The sequence below is a fragment of the Ambystoma mexicanum genome, chromosome 14 (assembly GCF_040938575.1).
Source record: "Ambystoma mexicanum isolate Mex_15411 chromosome 14, UKY_AmexF1_1, whole genome shotgun sequence".
Classification (NCBI taxonomy): Eukaryota; Metazoa; Chordata; class Amphibia; order Caudata; family Ambystomatidae; genus Ambystoma; species Ambystoma mexicanum.
The window spans coordinates 94,085,831-94,107,418 of record NC_090940.1 but is presented as its reverse complement, the minus strand read 5'-3'; the positions used below and the strand labels follow the sequence as shown (position 1 = coordinate 94,107,418).

Here is a 21,588-nt window from a genome sequence, read left to right as displayed (position 1 = left end):
TTTGCAATATTAGCAGTTTTAGCATCACACTGTTAACATGATACGCAAGGTAGCATTAGGGTTGGTGGAGCAAGCAGGAGCAACAGACCAACACAGTTGACAGCAGTAATACACATTAAACCTGTACATTTGCACTTGATGGCATTCTATGTATCTCGTTTACATGAGCTCACAATACTGTCCACTTGTGTTCCTTTGTACTCTAGCAGCATCATGGTAGTCATGGCATAAGCATTTGGTATCACTCACTTTACATTGCCCCTAGAGAAGCACATAGTAGGAGGCTAGGGGCCCTGGGTGTGTGCGCATACTGAGGGGGTTTGAGTATTACGGTCATGTGTTCGCACACTGACACATTCTTCGGTTTGTGCAGGGTTTTTAGGGTTTTTAACACGGAAGGCGTGCACGAGGGGTATCATTGAAATGCAATATATGTATATATGTATTGAGCAGTTTCTTGGTGTGGGGTTAAGGCTTTTGTTTAATCGAGGACGATTTACAGTTATTTTCCAAGCCAGCCCCGCTGCCCGGGTCACGCGGAGGATAATGATGCACTGCGGAAGGTGAAAGATACAGTATTTGCTCTAACACTAGCTCATGTCCGACTTGTCGTGGGAACGGGCTTTCAGCGGATCTGCCAGGGAGCGGAGGCCACAGGGTAGACGAGGACTTTCTGAAGGTGGGGGCCGTGCTGCAGCACACAAGGAGTCATGTCCTTGGATGGCATTCTGGTTCTCAAAATGGTTTCCTGGGCCTAGCTTAATACAGTATGTTTAGTCGATGTGTCGGCCAGTGGTCCAACCACCACCTGGGCCCTGGTGGCAGAGGGGCCCCTGGTGAGTCATGGACATCACAAGGAGGGGACTGCAGGGGAGGGGGGGTCTCTTTACATGTCCTCCCATACAGCCCGCTCAGCCAAACCACGCAGAGCAAGTATGAGGGGTCTCCACGACTAGAGATCAGGATGTGAGGGCTGGAGTAGAGCCCACCACAGGCAGTTAATGTCACAGCGTGGATGTCAGTTGATGCACGCCCGCAGATCAGAGCAGCGCTGGCCCGCAAGCAGGGGTGGATCCCCCCTTCAAGTCAATGGCTATTGCCTGCCTGGGTGTATTTGGTATTAGATGTGCAGCGTGTTATGCGTGGCCCACCATAGGGCGCAGGCCTCGTTGCCTAGTAGGTTGGTACGCCGCGCTCCGCCGGCGGGGTGCGCAGTAGACAGCAGTAGCGCAGGCCCCTTGAGGTTGTTATGACAGCTGGGTGTAGGAGCAGGGGACTGTGTAGTTAGGCAACAGGGGGCATGCAACTCCAATCGGGCCGCCCCCCAGCTCCTCACCTGCAGTCTCGTCAGGTCCGAATGGTACGCAGGAAGGCGCCGCCGTGCGAGATGCAGGGACCCGCCCCAGAAGGCCGACTCAGATTCCTCCCGCAGCGCAGGAACTGGTAGGGCCGCGGGCCGCCCACAGCTGGTCACCCCCTGGCGTCAGGCCCGGGCCGCGTGGGGTAGGTGGGAAGCTGGCGGGAAGCCCCTGGACTGGGGGGTGGCAGCCCGCGATGTACGGCACCAGCCCGGGTCCAAGCACAGCCCGCCCCAGCAGAGGAGGTGCGGCCCCGGCAGCCCCAAGCAAGCACACAGGCAGAGGCAGAAGGAGAGAGTCACTGCGAGCGCCACAGCAAGCCTTGTCACAGGCGGCGGGCGGTCTGCACCTCCAGGCAGCCGCACTCTAGCGGGCGCGCAGCGTCCACGCACAACGCAGTCCAGGGTAGGCCCTTCCACAGCCCGCCCAGACCAGCTAGCATGTCGCCGTAGCTAGGCTATGCGTGTCCAATTTCCGCCAGAACTGGATGGAAATGTAGCCTGGGATCGCTGCTACACGCGGCATGTTTCCACTGCAGGATGGCGTTGTCAGCTGCCGATTGAATCCGATGATCATTATCTGGGCACAGAGCTCAACGGCTAAGCAGCCATTTTGCAGGCTGCTCAACAGCGCCCCCCCCCCCATCTGGGATTTCTTAACTATGGGTTTTGGGCATATTTGTGTGCCGATTTTTTTAATTAAAATGGTTTAGCATTAGTGGTGAGTTGGACTGTGAAGCTATGTAGTTGCATTAGAGAGCTGTTCTTGGACCGGTCCTTTTTTTTGTTTGCCACAAAGATTAAGTCGGGTTGAGCTTCTTGTAGGCAGTTGACATCCGGGATAAATGAGTGAGAATCATTCCCTGATTAGGCTTTTCTTTGATTGTGAGGGGCCTTCAAGTACAGCTCAGTGTTTGCATTCTGGTGGTACAAGATATCCAGATTGGCCATCGGTGCTCCAAGCTGTGATAATTGGGGTTGAGACTGGACTCTTGTTGTGCTCCAAAAGTCACTGGGAGACCTTTACATCTGAAATTATTTAATTCTTTCACTGCACCCTTCTTTTATCTTTTAATATATGTGCATGTGTTAATGGTATTTGACACCGAGATCCTTGCAGTACAACATAGTATAAGCAACAAGTGGAGAACCACGGTGGAGAATACGGTTGATTTTTGGATCTCTGGTACCATTTGCGTAATCTTCCATAACTACTGATTGGTGAAAGAGTTTTAGAACTGACGTGTGAGAAACCAAAGGGTGTCTCACCTGTTAATCCCCGGGGATCTCTCTCGCTCTCTCTCTCTCTCTCTCTCTCTCTCTCTCTCTCTCTCTCTCTCTCTCTCTCTCTCTCTCTCTCTCTCTCTCTCTCTCTCTCTCTCTCTCTCTCTCTCAGGTTGCCAGGGCACGGCCACCGCCTTTGGATCCAGAGGGTGGACCAGTAAAGGAGGATCACCTGGATGAGGGGTCTTCGGGTAGTGGGGTGAGGCAGCCGGTGGCGAGACGCGGTATTCCTCCCTTTCCCATACCCATGATCCCTCCTATTACATCTCCGGTGTCCCCACTCCCACCGCCCCCCCCCCCTTTCCACAAAAACACTGGGCCGAGGAATAGGGCAACTGAAAGTAATAATGTAAACTCTTACACCTCGCACTCAACATGTCCTGCTAATTGGGTCAGGCAAAGTCAGGCACTTGACTCTTAAGTGCATACATCTGGTACCAATTAGCTATCCTCATACGGATGAAAGGCGGAATATAGGTGGAGAACCCCAGGAGTTCCCTGCAGGAGGTTGTTGCCTCCAAAAGGCTGCGAGAGACATGTGGAGAAGGCCGAATGCCAAATAAGAAAGCTGCATTGTGATTAAAGGACACCAGTGACCCTCACGGGTGAAAAGCAGATTTGGGGAGGCAAGGCTAAACCTGTGGTACTAACCTTGACTCGTAAATTGGAAGACAGTAAAGACAAGAAAGAAACGCACACACCCAGTGATATGACGAGCGACATGAGGCACCAGTGTGTGTGTGTGTGTGCTAAAGAAAGATTGAAGTGGTAACGTTATATTGCACAATTTAAAGGCTGCATGCGTGTGGACGAGACACGAAGAAAGGCAGACCTGCAAATGAACCTTGAAGTAATGATAGCTGTGAAGTCAGCGATACTGAGTAACGGAGTGGTGCGGCGAAATGAATTAGCCCACTCAAAAGTCTCAGTGAAAGGTGAAATGTTTGTAGTGAAGAAGTGACTGAACTGTAAAAGCGAGGTGATTGCAATTAACCACTAGAAAAGGGGAGTGTAAAAAATGAACATTTAACTTTTTTGGTGCATAATACAGTGAACTACCCAGACCATGGAGCACTGGGGCAGATAACATAGGAGTGTGAGTTGAAAGCTGGAAAGTCGAAGTGGTCCTGCAGAGGTCTGTAGAAAAAAAGCCACACACATTTAAAAGTCTTTGACATCAGGAAACGGTCCGAGCCCGACTGAGGGAGATCGAATGTGTAATAAGTTAGGGGAAGGGAAACCCTAAAGGAGGTGAATTAAGCTTGGGTAAGGGAACCTCTTCAAGTGTTGTGTTTTGCTGTGAAAGGTCTGAGCCTGACTGAGGGAGACAGACGTGAACCTTTTTCATGAATTGTGTTTTGGAAATTGGAAATTAAGACTTTACCGTGGAAGGCCAGGCGGGCCTCGATCCACGTCTTGAAATGTCTTTGTGTTGGGAGCCTGACCCAGAGTGTGCCATCTTGCCTACAGGGACCGCATTACCCTGTGCTGTCCAATGTGGGGAGGAGAGCTGATTGGGCCACATTTATTCTTTATATTGGAGCACAGACTTTCCTTTGCATACATATTCTCCTTTTCACATTTTTGTACAGGAAGTAGGGCAGGCATTCGGTTTTTGTTACTATAGGCCATTTTGATTTGACAGACTCGACTAGGACTGTTTTATTTATTATTTGATGGTCGAGACTACTCCCAACCTAGCTCTAGGGCAAAATAGGAGTTTCTCCAACCCCATTGAAAACTTCAATAAAGGTTTTCCAAATTGTACCTTTTGTGTCAGTCTCATATTTGTGATACCATGCCTCTTGTACATATGTCACTATGACTTTTAGGAGCATTTTGATTCTCCTCCGCTTTTGACATGCATGTTATTATCCATATTGAAGCAAAAGTCTGGGTTTTTCTCACAGTAGAGCTTTGTTTCCACTGTTGCAAAATTGGGGTTGGGATACCTGTGAACATTCTTGGGGTAACCAAGTCAGCCTTTTGACCAGATCATCTTGAATGTTGCCCTTATTTGCAGGTTGCTTATGCTGCCAAAGATGCCCAGATCTCGTTGGCCCTGTTCCTTCATCTGCTGCGACTCTCCCCCGACTCGGCCTCCACTGGAGGCGATGGCTCGCCCACGTTGAGGGCCAAAATGCTCCAGAAATGTCAAGGGTTGGTTGATGTCCCTTTCAAAGGCCGCGCATTCAGCGGGTCGGTTGATGACCCCAACTTTGAGGCTGAGCACCAGAAAAAAGGGCAGTCAAAGAAGTTTGGGACCAACAGCCAGGTTGGGGTTGGACAACAAAGCAAGGACCCCAGAAAACACAAGCGGAAACCGCTGGGAGTGGGCTATTCTGCCAGGTAACAATCCATGTAGTCAGATTGCATGTTGTCAAAGACAAATCTGTAACAAGGCAATGCTTACCTTTACTCAAGATGTTGTGTTCTTGCATACTTTTTCAATTTACAATTGTTGGTGAAATATACTAATGGATTGTTTTTTCTGCATCTTGGTTTTCATGGCTTTGACATCAATCATTTTATGTTTTCATATTTAACCCTTGCAGACTGTAGTGTGTGGCAATAAAGTAGTATTACCGGTCCCAGCAAAACTCTCACAGCGAGTACCCTTCATCCAGCTTTTTTACCCCAGAATCAAGCCATAAACGGATGCGGATTTGAAGATATTCAATTCAAATAGATTTTTTTGCATTAAAGGTTTCAGGCAAAAGAGCCTCATTTGGGGCAGTGGCCCATTCACATGCGTATGCTAGATAGGGAACACCATCTTTCTTGTTTGGTATTGACAAACCAATAAAATTGATTTTCTTCTCTGTTCAGGAGAATGTGGTCTAGTGGTTAAGCGGCCCACAGTAGGACTGGGAAATTAGAGTTCCAGTCCAAGCTTCCTCACTTGACCAAATCTTGTGATCATTGGCAAACACCTTCCTGTGTTTGCCTTCCATTATTTTTCAAAGGGCTAATTATTATTATTATGGTATTTATTGAACTCAGACCTTGCTTTGAGAAGCAACGGAGCACTTTACAGAGGTATACAACAATACAGATACATAACAGAGCGCTTTACAAAGGTAATAACAAAACAGATATACAGCAGGAGGTAGGATACACAGGGGAACAGCTGTAACGGGAGGAGGAGGAGAGACCCCTTCAAGAGGTGGGTCTTGAGTTGTTTTCTGAATTGTAGGAGTGTTGGGGCGAGTCTGATGCTGACGGGAGGATGTTCCATAGTCTTGGGGCATAGGCAGCGAAGGCTTGTTTTTTGGTCCTTTCTCTTAACAACTCAATATCAACAGGTGAGTACTCACGAGTCTTCTCTTCCTTTAACACAACTTCGATGATCACAGGAGCGCCCCCCCAGTCATCCAGAGACCAGAAAAAACAGGGCTCTATGCAACCCAGGGGTCCACCCCCTGGGAAACCCTCTTGGGGAATAAAACCCAGAAGATGTAAGTTGAAGATGCTTTAAAGTTATGTGTTGATCCGGAGTTCCAGGATTGCAGAAAATAGTAATTGACTTGAAGTTCAGGTAGAGGTATTGCAGCCAATATCCATAGTCCGATGGGCCAAAAAACAGCAAGAAGGAGGAGCAACCCAAAGAAGCTGGAAAAGTTGCAGAAGTGGATTTGTAGCTGATGCAGGAAACCGCTAGTTCCACAAGGTGAATGTTGGGTCTTAATATCCGCAGAAGAAAGAAAAAGGAAGAAGAATGTGAAGAAAAACAAGCCGGCAGATGCTGAGGAAGAACGAGAGGTAAGCTGTGCAAGGACTGAGGATCGCAGGGAAATGGGGAAGGTAGACGGCAGAGGCGCCTAGGGCGAATAAAAGGTAAGCTTTGAAACGACGGTGGAGAGAGAGAGAGAGAACAAGGAATGGAGTCAGCAGAGGCGCCGGAGAAGAAAGAAAGTAGCCGCCAAAGACGACGAAAAGTAAATACACGAAAGGATAGTCGCAGAAAAACGGCGATGGAAGAGGTAAGAACAGTATGAAATAGACGAACGAATGGGTAAAGGACAGGAAATGAAGAGCAGGATGGAAACGTTGGAAAAGAAGAACCGATGTGGAACGAAGCGAGGAGTGCTGAGAGCAGAGCTTTCACAAAAGGGGAACTGCAATCGTGAGGGAGAGCAGGAGCAATGCTAAAATGGGAAAGATGGAGTAGCAATGCAATTACCTGTTCTCCTCCACTTCATATATAAAAGTGAAGGGAGCTGTTGACCGGGTTCCTCCATCTTGGATGGAAGACTAGACCGGTAACATGAGTTGATTGTAATAGAACTGAGTAGCCTCCATGTTGGTTTCCATTGTGCATAACGAGGATGATGGATCTTCCATTGTCTCCAGAAGGACCGAGGGGTACTTTTGACACTTTCTATTTTGCAGTGTAAGATTTCAAGTCTGTACGTGTCCTGGCTTCTGGTGGTGTGCTGTCCGCCAGAGATGCTGAGTTTCTCTGCGAGATAGCTGGGTGAGCTGAGGGCGATTGCCTTATAGATGATACGGTTTATACTGATAATTTGTAAAACAATGTCGAAAGTCATTATTTCGAAAAAAAAAATGTAGAAAAAAAAAATGTCGCATTTTTTTTTCAATACGTTTTTTTTTTAAACGGGGGGTCCCCCCCCCAACCCCTTTTTTTTTTTTTTTTTTAAATGTTTTTTGTTTTACCCATTTTTTTTTTTTTTTTTTACTCCCGAAAAAAAAACGGAATTCGACATTTTTTTTTCGATATTTTTGTCTTTCGACAGTATTTTTTCGAAATTATGACTGACCACCAGTTGATACAGCAGGACTTGAAGGTGATTTGTGCATGCAGTGGGAGCCAGTAAAGGTCGATAAGGGCCTGTGTGATATGGTCATATCTGAGGTAGACCCTTAATGAGGCGTGCATCCGCATGTAGGACACTTCTCGGGTTCATGAAGGAGGACAACGGGAGGCCTTTGAGGAGTGCATTGCCCCCATCCAGGTGGGATAGGAACTGTGATAGTGGATCTAAAGCTCTTCCGGAGGGAAGAATAACTTGACTTTCCGCAGGAGGGAGAGCTGATAAAGCTGTCTGTGTTTTCTTAGCTATGTGTGTCTTTAAGGAGGTGTATTTGTCGACGTGGAACCCTAGGAACCTGGTGCAGGCGGTGAGCTCGAGTGTGAAGCCCTCAGTTCATGGTTGATAGTCTGGGAGTTCGGTTTTGTTGGTGAGGAGTAGGAATTCAGTCTTGGAGTGATTGAGCTTCAAGAATGCACTGGACATCCAAGACTGGATCAGCCAGAGGCAGGTTTTTGCTACACATTTTTATCTGCATTTGATTCCAGAGTCCCAGATTGGTTGGGACATGCCTACAATTCTTCAAAATCTTTGAGAGATCTGTCTTTGCTTCAAGAAGGTGGCAACAGTGCTCCAGATAGGATTTTGAGATAGCAGTATTTTACTCCCAATTTTTTGAGTTGGAGATTAAATCCAAATTCAAGTGAAAATGAGTTTGCTCCTTCACAAGGGAGTAAAACGTATCCAACATCCTTCCAATGCATATTAAAGTTAAAACTGTTCTCGAAAATATTAGAAACAAAACGGTTTTAAATTCTCTGGATTTCAGATAGTTGCCCACCAGAGTAATAATTATCTCCCACAGAATATTTTCCAGGTTCATGCTACCCATCTGCATCTTTATGATGGACTCAGGAACTCTGTTAAGAACTTCTACAGATAGAGCAGCAGCTACTAGCTGGGTACATTGGGTATTCATAAATCAAGTACCGACTTCTACCAGCATTACTTCTCTGCCACATACTCCTACTGATGTTGCCTTCCACTACTTCTGTTTCACTACGTCTCCGTCCTGTTTTTAACTCTCTACTTTCTATTGCTACTCTGTCTCTCACTGTCTGTGGCTCTGCCTCCCACTTCTAAGTGCTACTATGCAACCTCTGGGTATGGTCTGTTGTACTGGCGCTTTGCCCCTCCTGTCTTGGCATCCTATTATTTCTATTTCTGTCCTCTGTCTTGCTGTCTCCATTACTGTAAATCCTCTGTCTGTCTCTCTCTCCGGTTTACCCTGTTTTTCTGCCTCTTTCATATCATTACTCGAGCTTTCTCTCCTTTACCATTTTTCCTGTTACAGTCTATACTGTTGATGATCTTTCTTCCATTTTCCTACCTTTCTCCTGTCTTGCTTTTTTCCATTTCTCTCTGTGCCCTGCTGTTCCGTTTCCTTATTGTTCTGCTTCTTTCCCCCACTCCTGTTCCTGATTTGTGTGGGTATCTGTCACCTGTTATTTACCGCCATTTCCTTACTTTTATTGTTGCTTTACTTTCCATAGCGCTGTGGTCTTTTTCTTCCTGTTCTTGCTCTTCCTTCTGTTTTTTGCATATCTCATGTTCTCTGTTGTTTTGTCTGTTCCACCCAACCCCCTTTGTTGCTCTGTTTGTCTTATGTCAGCGTTTGTCTTCCTCTCTGGTTTTTATTTGGCATTTGACTTAACAATATTAAGTATTCAAAAAGCTGAAAATACATTTTTCCATGTATAAATCTAGTTGAACTTGAACATTGAGTGGATCCTTTTAAATGTATGCAAACATACTTTTGGGAGTTAGGCTGGACATTCGTCTCAGCAGATGCTTCACTTGATTCCAATCAGAAGGTTTACCTGCAGTGTCTGTGTAGCATTCCAAGTATATCAGCCCTGATGAGACGTGCGTGTTCTGAACCATTGAACATTTCAAAGCCTTGTTGATAAGTGGAAAGCTAGGTCAACTCCGCTACAATTCAAACTGGCTCTGCATTTTAAACACTTATCTCTTCTGCATACACATTATCCTGCTGAGCTAGCAACAGGATTGCAACCAGCAGGTTAAACAAGGATCTATGCAGCAGGATTATTAACCCAGTGAGCTAACTTTCCTGACATGCTTTTTATGTTGACTCTGAAAGGCCCATAGGGTGGTGTGGCCAGCAGTCTCGTATAAGGTGCAGTTGACAATGGCCTGCTCGTCCCAAGCTCTTGACTATCCTGCGCACAAATTGGGAGATTTATAATGAGGCTAGTGCCTTTTGAAATGGGGTATGTTTTTGGCAGTGTCACTCACTGAGGCATCATGAGAAACACAAGATTGAGAGTCTTCTCACACTGACCACCATTGTTTATCACACCCACTCTGGAGAATGGAGAAAAGAGCTCAGACACTGTGCTTCAGTTTTTCAATGAACACATGTTCGTAATGTGCCATTACAGTAGCTTTGTTGAGTAATGCAGGTACTGTCGCAAAATATACCAGTCCTGCTGAGAACTCTGTGTATGATGGCAAACAATATGCATTAGCCCTGCTGTGAATAGTGACATTGGCCCATGGAATGGGTACAGCAGCATAGCCCAGAAAGTGCCATACTGTGCCTAAATATACAGCACAACTGTTGTGAAATATTGGTACAGTCATTCCCACAGCAAGTATATATACAGAACTGCTGCGAAGTGTTGCTCTAGTCCAGTTAAAAACGATCAGCAAGCTCTGCTGTCAGGGGTTGCTACAGTTGTATTAAAAGTATGAAGTTTCATCAAAGAATTGCTGGTAGATTTTCACACTTCGTAACCATGTGTATTAAACTGTGTTTGGGAGAGGGGGAGATTTAAGGTAAGGTTCTCTCTCTGCTGAGTCTACTAACCACATTGACTGGGACCTTTAATGCGGGTGCACAGGAGCAATCTTTTAAACTATACAAAACACATCTTTCTATTTAACACCAAAAGCCTTTCATAATTGCAAATGCCAAACACAATTACTTGCTTGGAAGCTCTCGTAAAACATGCACACGAAAACATCATGCCATTAAATGCCCGATGAACTGAAATGCCTATGCAGTTCACTGCTGCATCAACTTTACAAACATGGACAAATAATTCTGCTGCAGTTGAGCTATCTTTATGCGCCAGTCTTCTAAATCGGGCTCAATAAGAATACCAATTATATTTCCCAAAGTGTCCCAAAGCATGTGCACAGCAAATTTGTGATGCAAAATGCTAGCAAAGTGGAAAAAAAATAATTTACTTCCAAGTCACACACAGAATCCGAATACTTGGACAAACCTTACCAACACTAAAAAGTATTGTCTATGAAGAATTATCAACAGAGCAGTGTTCTACAGAACATAACTCATCCCAGTTGGCTGTCAGCAGTGGGCTCCATGACTTATGGGGGTGCTGCCAATAATAGCCTGCATAACTGATACACATGGAAACGTGTAATTTTTACAAGATTTAGGGGCATGAAAAGGCCCAATACCATATCTTGGAGGGCTGGGTGCTGCTAAAATATGAAATTGTTACTCACATTATGGCATTCTACTAACTAAGGTTTGAAGAATGAAAGTCTAGTTCAACATGCTAGATTTTGTGTAGATCTCTTCAGCGGGTGTAGTAACTCACTGAGGTTTCTTTTACGAGCTGTTTGTGTCATATCACTGAACAGCATCGGAGGCTACAACAAGGAGCTGTACACCTTTCATGAAACACACCCTGTGAGTTGTATGGTCTACAGGGATTTCTGGCTTTATCATCATAAATGATGTAGTCCATGCGCTAGGGTCTGAAGCCTCCCTGTGATATTGAAAGCTCCTCACACTCTGCTTTTGCAGTCCAAGCACTTAATACTGTTCGGTACTATCACCATATTTCACCCACATCTGTCCATATGCGTTCTTGCACTGTCAATTTGCCTACAAACTAGTTTTCAATCGCTGGAAGTGTTCAGTCTCCTCTCACTGTCTATGTGCACACATTTTGCACACTATGCTTATTTTCCCCAAACACATCTTGCTGTCTGTCCATGTGCCTCAGTCACCTCACACTTTCAATGCTTTATCCCATGTTCCCAACGCTGTCATTCCATGTGCCTCTAGTAGTAGAAAGTGGGAGCCATCCTACACTCAGCCTCCAGGGTGAGCAGAAATTGCCTTGGGAGAGCGAGGAACCGAAGAGCAAATCCATGACCAGAACTGGGAAATTATAAGTGCAGCAGAGCTTTGGGACAGATTAGGACGAGATATCGCCTTGAAGAACCGCAGAAGGAGAGATAGAAAAGGCTAACGCCTTTGGGCCCTCATCTCAGGTCAGAATATTGGATAGTAGGGATTACCTGTCAGTCTAAATCGTGGGATGCAGGGACACCTGGATTAGATAGGTGGGGCACCCATGGGAGTTGTGAGGGAGAGCCTTTAGTGTGCCATAGTTCTACATGGCCTATCTAACATATCAGGGACTTGACTGAAGAGAAAGTTAAAATGTGCTATCATCAAGAAGAAAGAGAAGTTGTATCTTTGAATGAAAATCTCCAATGCAATGAGTAGGTTAAAGAAGTACTCGTCAAGCGAGAGAGAGAGTAGAGAAAGGAACACGGGGGGATAACCCCTGGTGGCATAACACTAGCACGAGGCGGAGCCACAGGAGAATGCAGAGCCTGTGCAATTCAGAGTTGCCTTAGGATGTCACACCTTGGGGAAGATGGCGAGTCTGGAATCACTGGCGCCGTGGTTCGCCATTGAATGTTCCGTCACGTCTTCCTGAACGTAATGTGCAGGTCTAGCTTTCTTTCACTTCGCGTACATGACCGGGAGCACTTATTCTACTGCTTCCGGGTTACGGACACGTTGCAACGTTTCCTTGGTTTTCGCCTTGCCATCGCTCTGTGTTTTGCCTTCTGTGCGGTTTCTCTGCTCTCCCCTGCTCGCTTCCCTCTTGGCAGTCTCCCTCAGTTTCTGCCTTTCCTCCCTTCCTCCCGTTCTCTCCTTCCATCCTCCTTTCACTCGGGGCCCTTCCTGTGTTTTTTCCTTCGCTCTCGGATTTCTGTCTGCCTCCTTCCTTCCTTTGACTCTTAGCTTCTCCTCCTCCTGACTTCCTCTCTTTTTCCTCCTCGTTATTTTCTGCTGCTTACCTGTGCATCGACCCTGCTTGCTTACTGGACTGCTTCTGCCTCCCGATCTGTGCACGTCTTGCTTACCTGTGTACCGGACCCAGCTTACTGGACTGCCTCTGCCACGCAAATTGCTCCTTCTTGTTTACCCTTTGGCGTACCATACTCTTGCCAGCCTCTGGATCTCCTCATAACGCACCTGACATCGTCCTGAGTTTCCGAGGACCCCGGACTGTTCTCCTCAGCCTGAGGACATCACATAGGGTTTTTTGTGCCATTGGCTTTTTTCCCCTTTTTTCTGACGGTCACGGGGGATCGACCACCGCCCCACCTATACGGTGGCACTGTGGCGTCCTTTCGTGGCCGTCTCTACCTACATAAAAAAAGGAGAGACCCGGAAAAAAAGAGAAAAGGAAACCCAGGAGAAAAGACAAAGATGAGGAGGAAGGGGAGGGATTTGAGACAGAGACCTCTTTTGAGGAAGAGGACATAGCCGACCCTCGCAACGCCCAGACATCAACATGGCTACACCTCAACAGATTCAGGAACTTGTAGCTGCTGTGCAGAACCTGGACCTAGAGGTACAGAATCTAAAGGGTGCCAACACTGCCCTACAGCAGCGTCTGACAGAGAGCGCCCTTTGACAGATCTACCTCCACTTCCTTTGGTGTCCGGAAAATTCGATGGAGCTCCCAAAAGGGTCTAAGAATTTCTGGACGCTTGTAACCTCCACTTCTCATTTCGTGCGCAGACCTTTGCCTCGGACCACGCCAAAATAGGGTTTATGATTACCCATATGACTGGTAATGCCCTTGCTTAGGCCACCCCTCTTGTGAATCAAACTGACCCAGTTCTTCTGCAAGACTATAGCGCCTTCAAGACCTTGTTGCAACAGACTTTTTTGCGAACCGAGAGTACCTTCTTAGCGTCGGAAGACCTGCTTGACATTCGTCAAGGCAATTCTAATCTGCTTACCTACATTACAAACTTCAAACAAGTTGCAGCAGAAGCAGGATGGCAAGAGCAAGCACAGTATGCCATCTTCCGACGTGGCCTAAGGGAAGACCTCAAAGATGAGTTGGCCCGGATTGCTCGCCCTACTACCTTTGATGATCTCGTTACGGCTACCCTTCGCATCGATTTCCGTTTGACGGAACGCCGGGCGGAGAAAAGAAAGTTTAAACCCTATGTGTCTCCTCCCTTGGACCCTCTTCCTCCCGTTTCTGCATCTTCCTCGCGATCTAACCGAGAAGAACCAATGCAAATAGGGACCACTCGAGCCCCACTTACTCCTGAGGAACGGAAGAGGCGCAGAGAAGGGAGTCTGTGCATGTATTGTGGAGCGTCTACTCATCTACTTAGGGACTGTCCAGATGTCCCTCCCAGACGATCGGGAAACGATCGCCCTCGGTAAGTGGAAGGACTCACTTCCGAGGGGCCTCTGCAAGTCCTTACGTTACTCTTTCCGTATCTTCCCCGAAGATACCAGAAGATTCTCGTCTTATGATTCTCTCAGTGACCCTACTTTTGGGGCGATTCTGAGATCCAGTCTCAGGCCTTATTGGATTGCGGTGAGGCCGGCAATTCCATGGATACTCATTGGGCTGCACAGAAGGGTGTGACTCGCATCGCCAAGAAGGAAGATCAGAAAGTGGAAGGTGTCGACGGCGAGCCTTTAAGCTCTGGCTTAATAACTCGCACCACGGAAGAACTTGTCATGTCAATACAACAACATACAGAAAAGATCACCTTTGACATCATCCGCGCAGCTCACTTTCCTATCATCCTTGGAATAGGCTGGTTACGGAAGCACAACCCTATGATTGACTGGACCAAAAATGTTCTTAGCTTCCACTCCGCTACCTGCAAGGCGTAATGCCTGCCTGAACCCAGATTCGAAATTGTGAAGACAGCAAGCAGCTGTGAGCCCAGAGCTGTACATTGTCTGCCAAATTATCTTCAGGAGTACACTGAGGTAGTTACCGAAAAGATACCTCTGGACCTACCCCCTCACCGTCCGGAAGACTGTTGCATAGACCTTATTCCAGGGGCCCTTGTCCCTTTTTGTCAGATGTTTCCCCTGTCTATGGAAGAAAAGCGTCATCTCAGAGACTATTTGGACAAAAATCTAGCCAACAAGCTTATTAGGCCTTCGAAGTCTCCAGCGGGGGCCTCTTTATTCTTCATTCCCAAGAAAGAGTCTCAGGAATTACGTCCCTGCATTGATTACCGGGGCTTAAATAAGGTAACCATCAAGGATCGCTACCCCATGCCTCTCATAATGGAGATCATCCAAGCTGTTCAGGGATCCACTATATTTGCCAAATTAGACTTAAGGAATGCCTATCACCTGCTCAGGGTCCAAGCGGGGGATGAGTGGAAGGCGGCTTTTCGGACTCCGTTTGGGCTTTATGAATATCAGGTGATGCCCTTTGGGTTAGTCAACGCCCTTCCTTATTCCAGCATTTTATGTATCGTCTCTTCTCAGATCTACTGTGCCACACAACCATCGTCTACCTGGATGACATTTTGGCGTTTTCTCGGACGCCAGAAGAACATAAGGAACATGTCAGGGAAGTCTTCCAACGACTAAAGGACAACCATCTTTCAGTCAAGCTAAACAAATGTGTTTTCTCAGCTCCCTCCATCTCCTATCTGGGGTTTATCCTCTCCAGCGAGGGCATCTCGATGGACCCCCGGAAGGTCACTTCAATTCTAAATTGGCCTTCACCTAAATCCATTAAAGAGGTGCAGAAGTTTCTAGGTCTCGCAAACTTTTATCGGAAGTTTATTCCGAACCTCTCCCAAAAGGTATTGCCCATCACATCTTTGCTCAAGAAATCTTCAATGCCATTCAGTTGGTCTGCAGCAGCCGAGGAGAGTTTTCATCATCTCAAGGAAGCCTTCTGTTCCGCTCCCATTTTACAGCAGCCGGACCAGAGACTTCCCTTCATTTTGGAGACCGATGCATCTGCGGCAGCGGTTGGGGCTGTTCTGCTACAGTACACTCTGCTCTGGGTATCGGCCCCTTCTTTTGCACCTACGGTTACCACCCGCATTCCATTCAACCCCTCTCGATAACCTCCTCTAACCTACCCTCTGTTGATTCTTCCCTCTCGCGTATTCAAGAAGTCCACGAGAAAGCGAAGATGAGCCTTCAGGAGGCACAAGATCGCTACAAGACTCAGGCAGACAAACACCGGAGACCGGTCCCAGGGTGGGAAGTGGGATCCCGAGTTATGCTTTCCACGAGAAATTTACCCCGGGTGGGTTTCCCCCCTCGAAGTTGTCTCCCAGATACATAGGACCTTACAAGATTTCACACAAAATAAACGCTGTTGCCTTCCGTCTTCGTCTTCCTGCAGGTCCTCGGAGAATACATCCTGTGTTTCACACATCCCAATTAAAACCCTTTCAAGAGGATAAATGGTCACAAGGCCCTAAACCCAGCCCTTTGCCTATTGACACTGCACAAGAAGAATATGAAGTCGCCAGATATGCGACTCGAGGTATCACAGGGGTAGGTTAGAGTATTTGGTACGATGTAAAGGGTACCCCTGGTCAGAAAATTCCTGGGAGCCTAAATCCCATATCAATGCCCCTCTTTTGTTACGTAAGTTTCACCGTTTTCATCCAGGTAAACCCAGGGGTGTGAGTCTCAGGAGGGGCACACTGTCACACCTTGGGGAAGATGGTGAGTCTGGAATCACTGGTGCCGCGGTTCGCCATTGAATGTTCCGTCACGTCTTTCCGAACGTAATGTGCAGGTATAGCTTTCTTTCACTTCGCGTACGTGACCGGGAGCACTTATTCTACTGTTTCCGGGTTACGGACGTGTTGCAACGTTTCCTTGGTTTTCGCCTTGGTTGCCATCTCTGTGTTTTGCCTTCTGTGCGGTTTCTCCGCTCTCCCCTGCTTGCTTCCCTCTTGCCAGTCTCCCTCAGTTTCTGCCTTTCCTCCCTTCCTCCCGTTCTCTCCTTCCATCCTCCTTTCACTCGGGGCCCTTCCCGTGTTTTTTCCTTTGCTCTCGGATTTCTGTCCGCCTCCTTCCTTCCTTTGACTCTTAGCTTCTCCTCCTCCTGACGTCCTCTCTTTTTCCCCCTCGTTATTTTCTGCTGCTTACCTGTGCATCGACCCTTCTTGCTTACTGGACTGCTTCTGCCTCCCGATCTGTGCACGTCTTGCTTACCTGTGTACCGGACCCAGCTTGTCTACTGGACTGCCTCTGCCACGCAAATTGCTCCTTCTTGTTTACCCTTTGGCGTACGGTACTCTTGCCAGCCTCTGGATCTCCTCATAACGCACCTGACATCGTCCTGAGTTTCCGAGGACCCTGGACTGTTCTCTTCAGCCTGAGGACATCACATAGGGGTTTTTTGTTCCATTGGCTTTTCCCCCTTTTTTCTGACGGTCACGGGGGATCGACCACCGCCCCACCTATACGGTGGCACTGTGGCGTCCTTTCGTGGCCGTCCTTACCTACATAAAAAAAGGAGAGACCCGGAAACAAAGAGAAAAGGAAACCCAGGAGAAAAGATAAAGGTGAGGAGGAAGGGGAGGGATTTGAGACAGAGACCTCTTTTGAGGAAGAGGACATAGCCGACCCTTGTGACATAGGACCAGCAAAGCAAAGCAAAAGTTGGAAGCCAGGCGTGCGCGAGAGACGGAAAGCAGCTATGACTGGATAGCTGTGGTGGGTAGCCTGCTCATGCAATGATGCCGACAACACCCCCGGTAAACCAAAGCAAACAGCACAGCTGACTGTCGGGATAACGAGAAGCCAGGAGAAAGAGCGAGAGTCGTACGGCAAAGGCTCCAGTGAGTCTGAGCTGAATGTGATATGGAGAACAAGAGAAGATCCCAGGCACGTAAGAATTCCACAAACGTTCCCAAACAGTACGTAAGGTAACAGGGAACCCTGAAGGAACGGGAGGCCAACAAGGAATCATTACATGCTCCAAGAAACTCGTCCCAGTAGAAGTGAGAAAAGCTTGGAACCAAAGTTAAGAAACTTGAACTGCCTTACTGAAAGAAAGAGAATGATAAACCTACCTGAGATGGAGACCAATCGAATTGGAATACCAGGAGAAAATCATCTTGCTAAATGTGAGAAAGGCTTGAAAGCTAAGTTGATAAACTTGAACTGTCTTAATGAAGGAAAGAGAATAATGGGCATCCCTGAGAGGGAGATTAAGATGGTGATACCCCTAGCCTGGGAAAAGGGTAAATGTAACTTTGTGTCAAGAGTCAGAGAGTGGAATACTACAAAGAAAGAATATGATTAACTGAAGGCCAGAGAAACCTCTGTGATAAATAAACCACAGGAGAGACCACACCATGAAAAAGGATAACTATACATGTCAAGGAAACGAGCATCGTACAGGAAACGTTACTTCGCCAGCTCATGCAAAGCCCATTTAAGATTGAGCCAAGGATTCAACAAAAATCGAGGAAAGTCCTTTCTAAAGATGAAACTGAAGTCCATAATCTCCTGAATGAGCTTCACAACCTGATGAGAAAAGTCACAAAAGACTATTTAAAAATTGCATATTAACAAGATCCCTAAAGACTAAGAAAAGAAGTGTGTGAAGCACACATCAGGAGAAGGTAGTCGTTCTCCTGACCTTAGTTTAACTTAGTGGTAGGATCCGTTATCCTTAGGTTTTGGATATCGGACATATTCCTTTTGGACATTCACAGACGACTGACGAGGACCTTAGTTATTCATATAGGTGGGGAATACCCCATAGTGATGGGTATAGTTAAGCCTTCATATTATTATTTAATACACCTGGCAAATGTCCTCCGAGTCTGCGTCCGTCCTTCTTTTGATCCGCTGCCCAAGTAAACTCCGCCTTGTTGTGGAGTCTGACTGGATTTCTAACCATGACACCATTTTAACTGGGACCTGCAGGGAGCAATCTTTTGTTGCCTGATCACAAAATGTCTGTTCGATTGTGAAGCCGCCTAAAAAATACAAAAGAGCAGTTGTCAGCGAGTGAGTTAACGCAATGAGCCGAGTCGGGGGTCCTGCTGGGTGAAACAGAAAAAAGGTTTCTTTTGGTGTGTAGTGAACTACAAGCGTTGGGAACTTCACATGGCACATACACTACATTGGCCCTGGATGGAAGCTCATTCTGAAAAGAGGTTGGTGAATTATGATGGAAAAAGCAAAAAATGAGTGGACTATTTTGTGGATCATAGTTTAGGACTTTCATTTCAGCAAGTAGATGTGCAATGCCCCGCTGACTCTAGTAGAAGTCTTATGCATTTAGAAATGTCATCTGCTAAAATCGAATATGCAGTCTCTTGAGCTGACTTTTTAATATTATTTGGTGGATTAAGTCACCTGCTATAGTCTTTCGGTCACAGGTCTGAATGTAATGTTTATGAAATTAGTATAATTGGTTTGGCTATGCTTTCAATTGTCATGACTGTGGCAGCAAGCACTATGCAAATATTGTTATATAGAGCTTAACAGTCCTTTTTGCTCCTTTTAAGAGTGTGAGAATGACTGGTCATTCTCCGCCTCTTTGACTCACATCTGATATTGTAAAATAAAACTATTGAATATTGTGTTTTTGGAGCTGAATATTGAGCACAAGTTCTAAAGACTAAACTCTTAGACATGTGCATTTAGGAGCCTGATATCTTTAGATTTTTTCCTTCTTGCAGTGCAAATCGATTGGCAAAGTGTGTATGATTGATTTAGTATTTGTAATGCACGAATTAAACTTGACAGTCAAGCAAACTTAATGGTCTCTGAGCACTGTGCTTGGGAAGGAGATGCAGTGTTCTAGGATTAAGTGAAGCGATTTAGGCAATGAGCCCCGAGCCTGGGTGCCATTACCACATAAGGTAATACCCTCGGGGCCAATAGTTACAGGCTTGAATGTAGCAAGGGACTTAACTAAGGCCCCGGGGGCATTACCTTATGCCGTAATGGCCAGCAAGCGAGGGGCTTGAGCTTAGAGCCCTTTGGGTAACACACATGCAGTGGATGGGTTTCAGAATGACTCTGACCCCAAATAATCTAACCAATTCAGGAAGATGGCAAAGTTTACTGTTTTAATATCACTATCTGAAACGTGGACGTTACAACGGATGTTCGCTCAGTTCCCTCGGTGCATATCTCATAAAAACACATTTATATACTAAAAATGTGTCATAAGTGATGTCCTACTACGTGGCAAATGAGAAAAACCTTCGAGGGGTGATGTGTTAAAGGGGAACATCTAAGTATAGTTTCTATAAGGGGTGAGGTTGTGATTGGATATCTACTGTCAGGTGGACAACCTTGCCTCTGAAATGTGTCCTCTTCTACACAAGCAAGTACGCAGTATGTCATTGGCTCTCAAACTATAAGGCCCTTCGTTATACGGCCCTCTACAATTGGTTGGCACGCTCGTGCCATGTCTGGCACATTCGGTTCACTTAGCAGCACGTGAGCTCAGACCCAGGTGCCAGGAGGTGGACTTGACTTTACCTCCCCACCCAATTAGCTCAACATCTCATCACCCATGCCTTGATTGTCTTTGAACTTGGCCTTGCAGAGTATTCTTGTCTCTGGAAGTATAAGGCATGCGAGCACGCACTATCATAGTTGTGGAACTCGATGCCCAACTCTATTTTCATCCTTGACACACGTGACAGGCGACCACGATTTGGACCAATTTGCAGCATTTAAATGTCTTAGATGAATAAAACTTGGCATGCATGGTGTTCTTTCTTTGCAACTTAAAGAGGGATGATTCAGCTTCTCACGTTCTCTGCCTTCAAGAATAGATAACCGGCCTTGGTTGCCTTCAGCTTTGGTACCAGGCCAGACAGCCTTGCCACTCGTGTCCATGATCTCAGCTAATTTTTGCTGAGACACAGCTCTCAGCCTTTCCTCTCCATATGTCTGGGTTTACTAAATTCATGACACCGATGTAGAGTTCCTATACAATGGCGGCTCTGCCTGCAGTCTATTTACTACGTATAGCCAGCTTCTAAGATTACTTAAATCTACTTGCGGTCCTGCATCTGTACAGTTAGTTATTGAATGGATTGCATTTTCTGCAGTGCATCACACACACTTTGTCATCAGTTTCTATAATATCCATGCATTTTCTTCAGTCGGTCTTCTTAGTGCGTCACGCTCGTCTCTTGTGATGTCACCAGCTCATCTTTCGTGCTTTCGCATATTCCTTCAGGGAGTTCCTCCCTCAGATTACCATCTCTTTGGGGATACACTTGATAAACTTTTCTCAGAGGGTATCTTCTTTCGAACATTCTTTGTGGTATGGTCACAACTGCTGGAGTCGAGCATGGCACAATCTCAGGTCTCCAACATACAGGAGGTAGCGGGCGGGACTTCCTGCAGAGGCATTCAGCTGCTCCTCTACGGGCTTACTGCCATTGGTACCCGGCCCGTTAGACAGGGGTACTAATGGTGCTTTTTTTCCGGCTGCGAGACGCATTGCATTTCACAGCTGTTAAAAAAAATAATTTAAAAAAATGACTGCCGCGGACAGCAAAACATAGTCCGTTTTCTCTTTCCGTGGCGGCCATAGTAAAAAAATAAAATGGCCGCCATGAAAGGGAAAAAGGGACTACATGCAGTCCCTACTCCCTTTCCATGGCGACTGTTCAAGTAAATTGAAAAAAAGTCAACAAAATGACCGCCATGGAACAAGAAGTCCCTTCTCCCTTTCCATGGTGACCTGGAAAAAAATAAAAGTTAACACCGGCGCGAGGGCCGTGCAATAGCGTGTGCAGCCTGACTGTCGGGTAAGGATTGCAAACACACCAATCGGTGCATTTGAGACTGACAAACACCTGCGCTGGGTACTAATCGTCTTTACTTCGCTTTTAAAGTTAGAAAGACAGTGCAGTAGATGGAAACTAATGGGAAGGACATTCTACAACCAATGACCCTGTCCCTCCTGGCCTTAAATGTATATGATGGGATAGCCAGATGGTGCAGTGCAGCCAAATGTAAAATTCGGTAGTGGGCATAAGAGACGTTATTTTGATCTAAGTGGACTGGAGCTTGTC

At 46.5% G+C, this 21,588-nt stretch overlaps 1 protein-coding gene across 2 annotated transcripts in view; it reads left to right on the top strand.

The window, feature by feature from the left end:
• Positions 1 to 21,588, top strand: part of EXD2 (exonuclease 3'-5' domain containing 2) — a 286,183-nt gene that overhangs the window by 122,178 nt on the left and 142,417 nt on the right. For both annotated transcript variants that reach the window (XM_069638588.1, XM_069638589.1), the window contains one exon: positions 4,665 to 4,990. In XM_069638588.1, the coding sequence (XP_069494689.1) occupies positions 4,665 to 4,990 (326 nt within the window). The remainder of the gene's footprint in view (positions 1 to 4,664; positions 4,991 to 21,588) is intronic.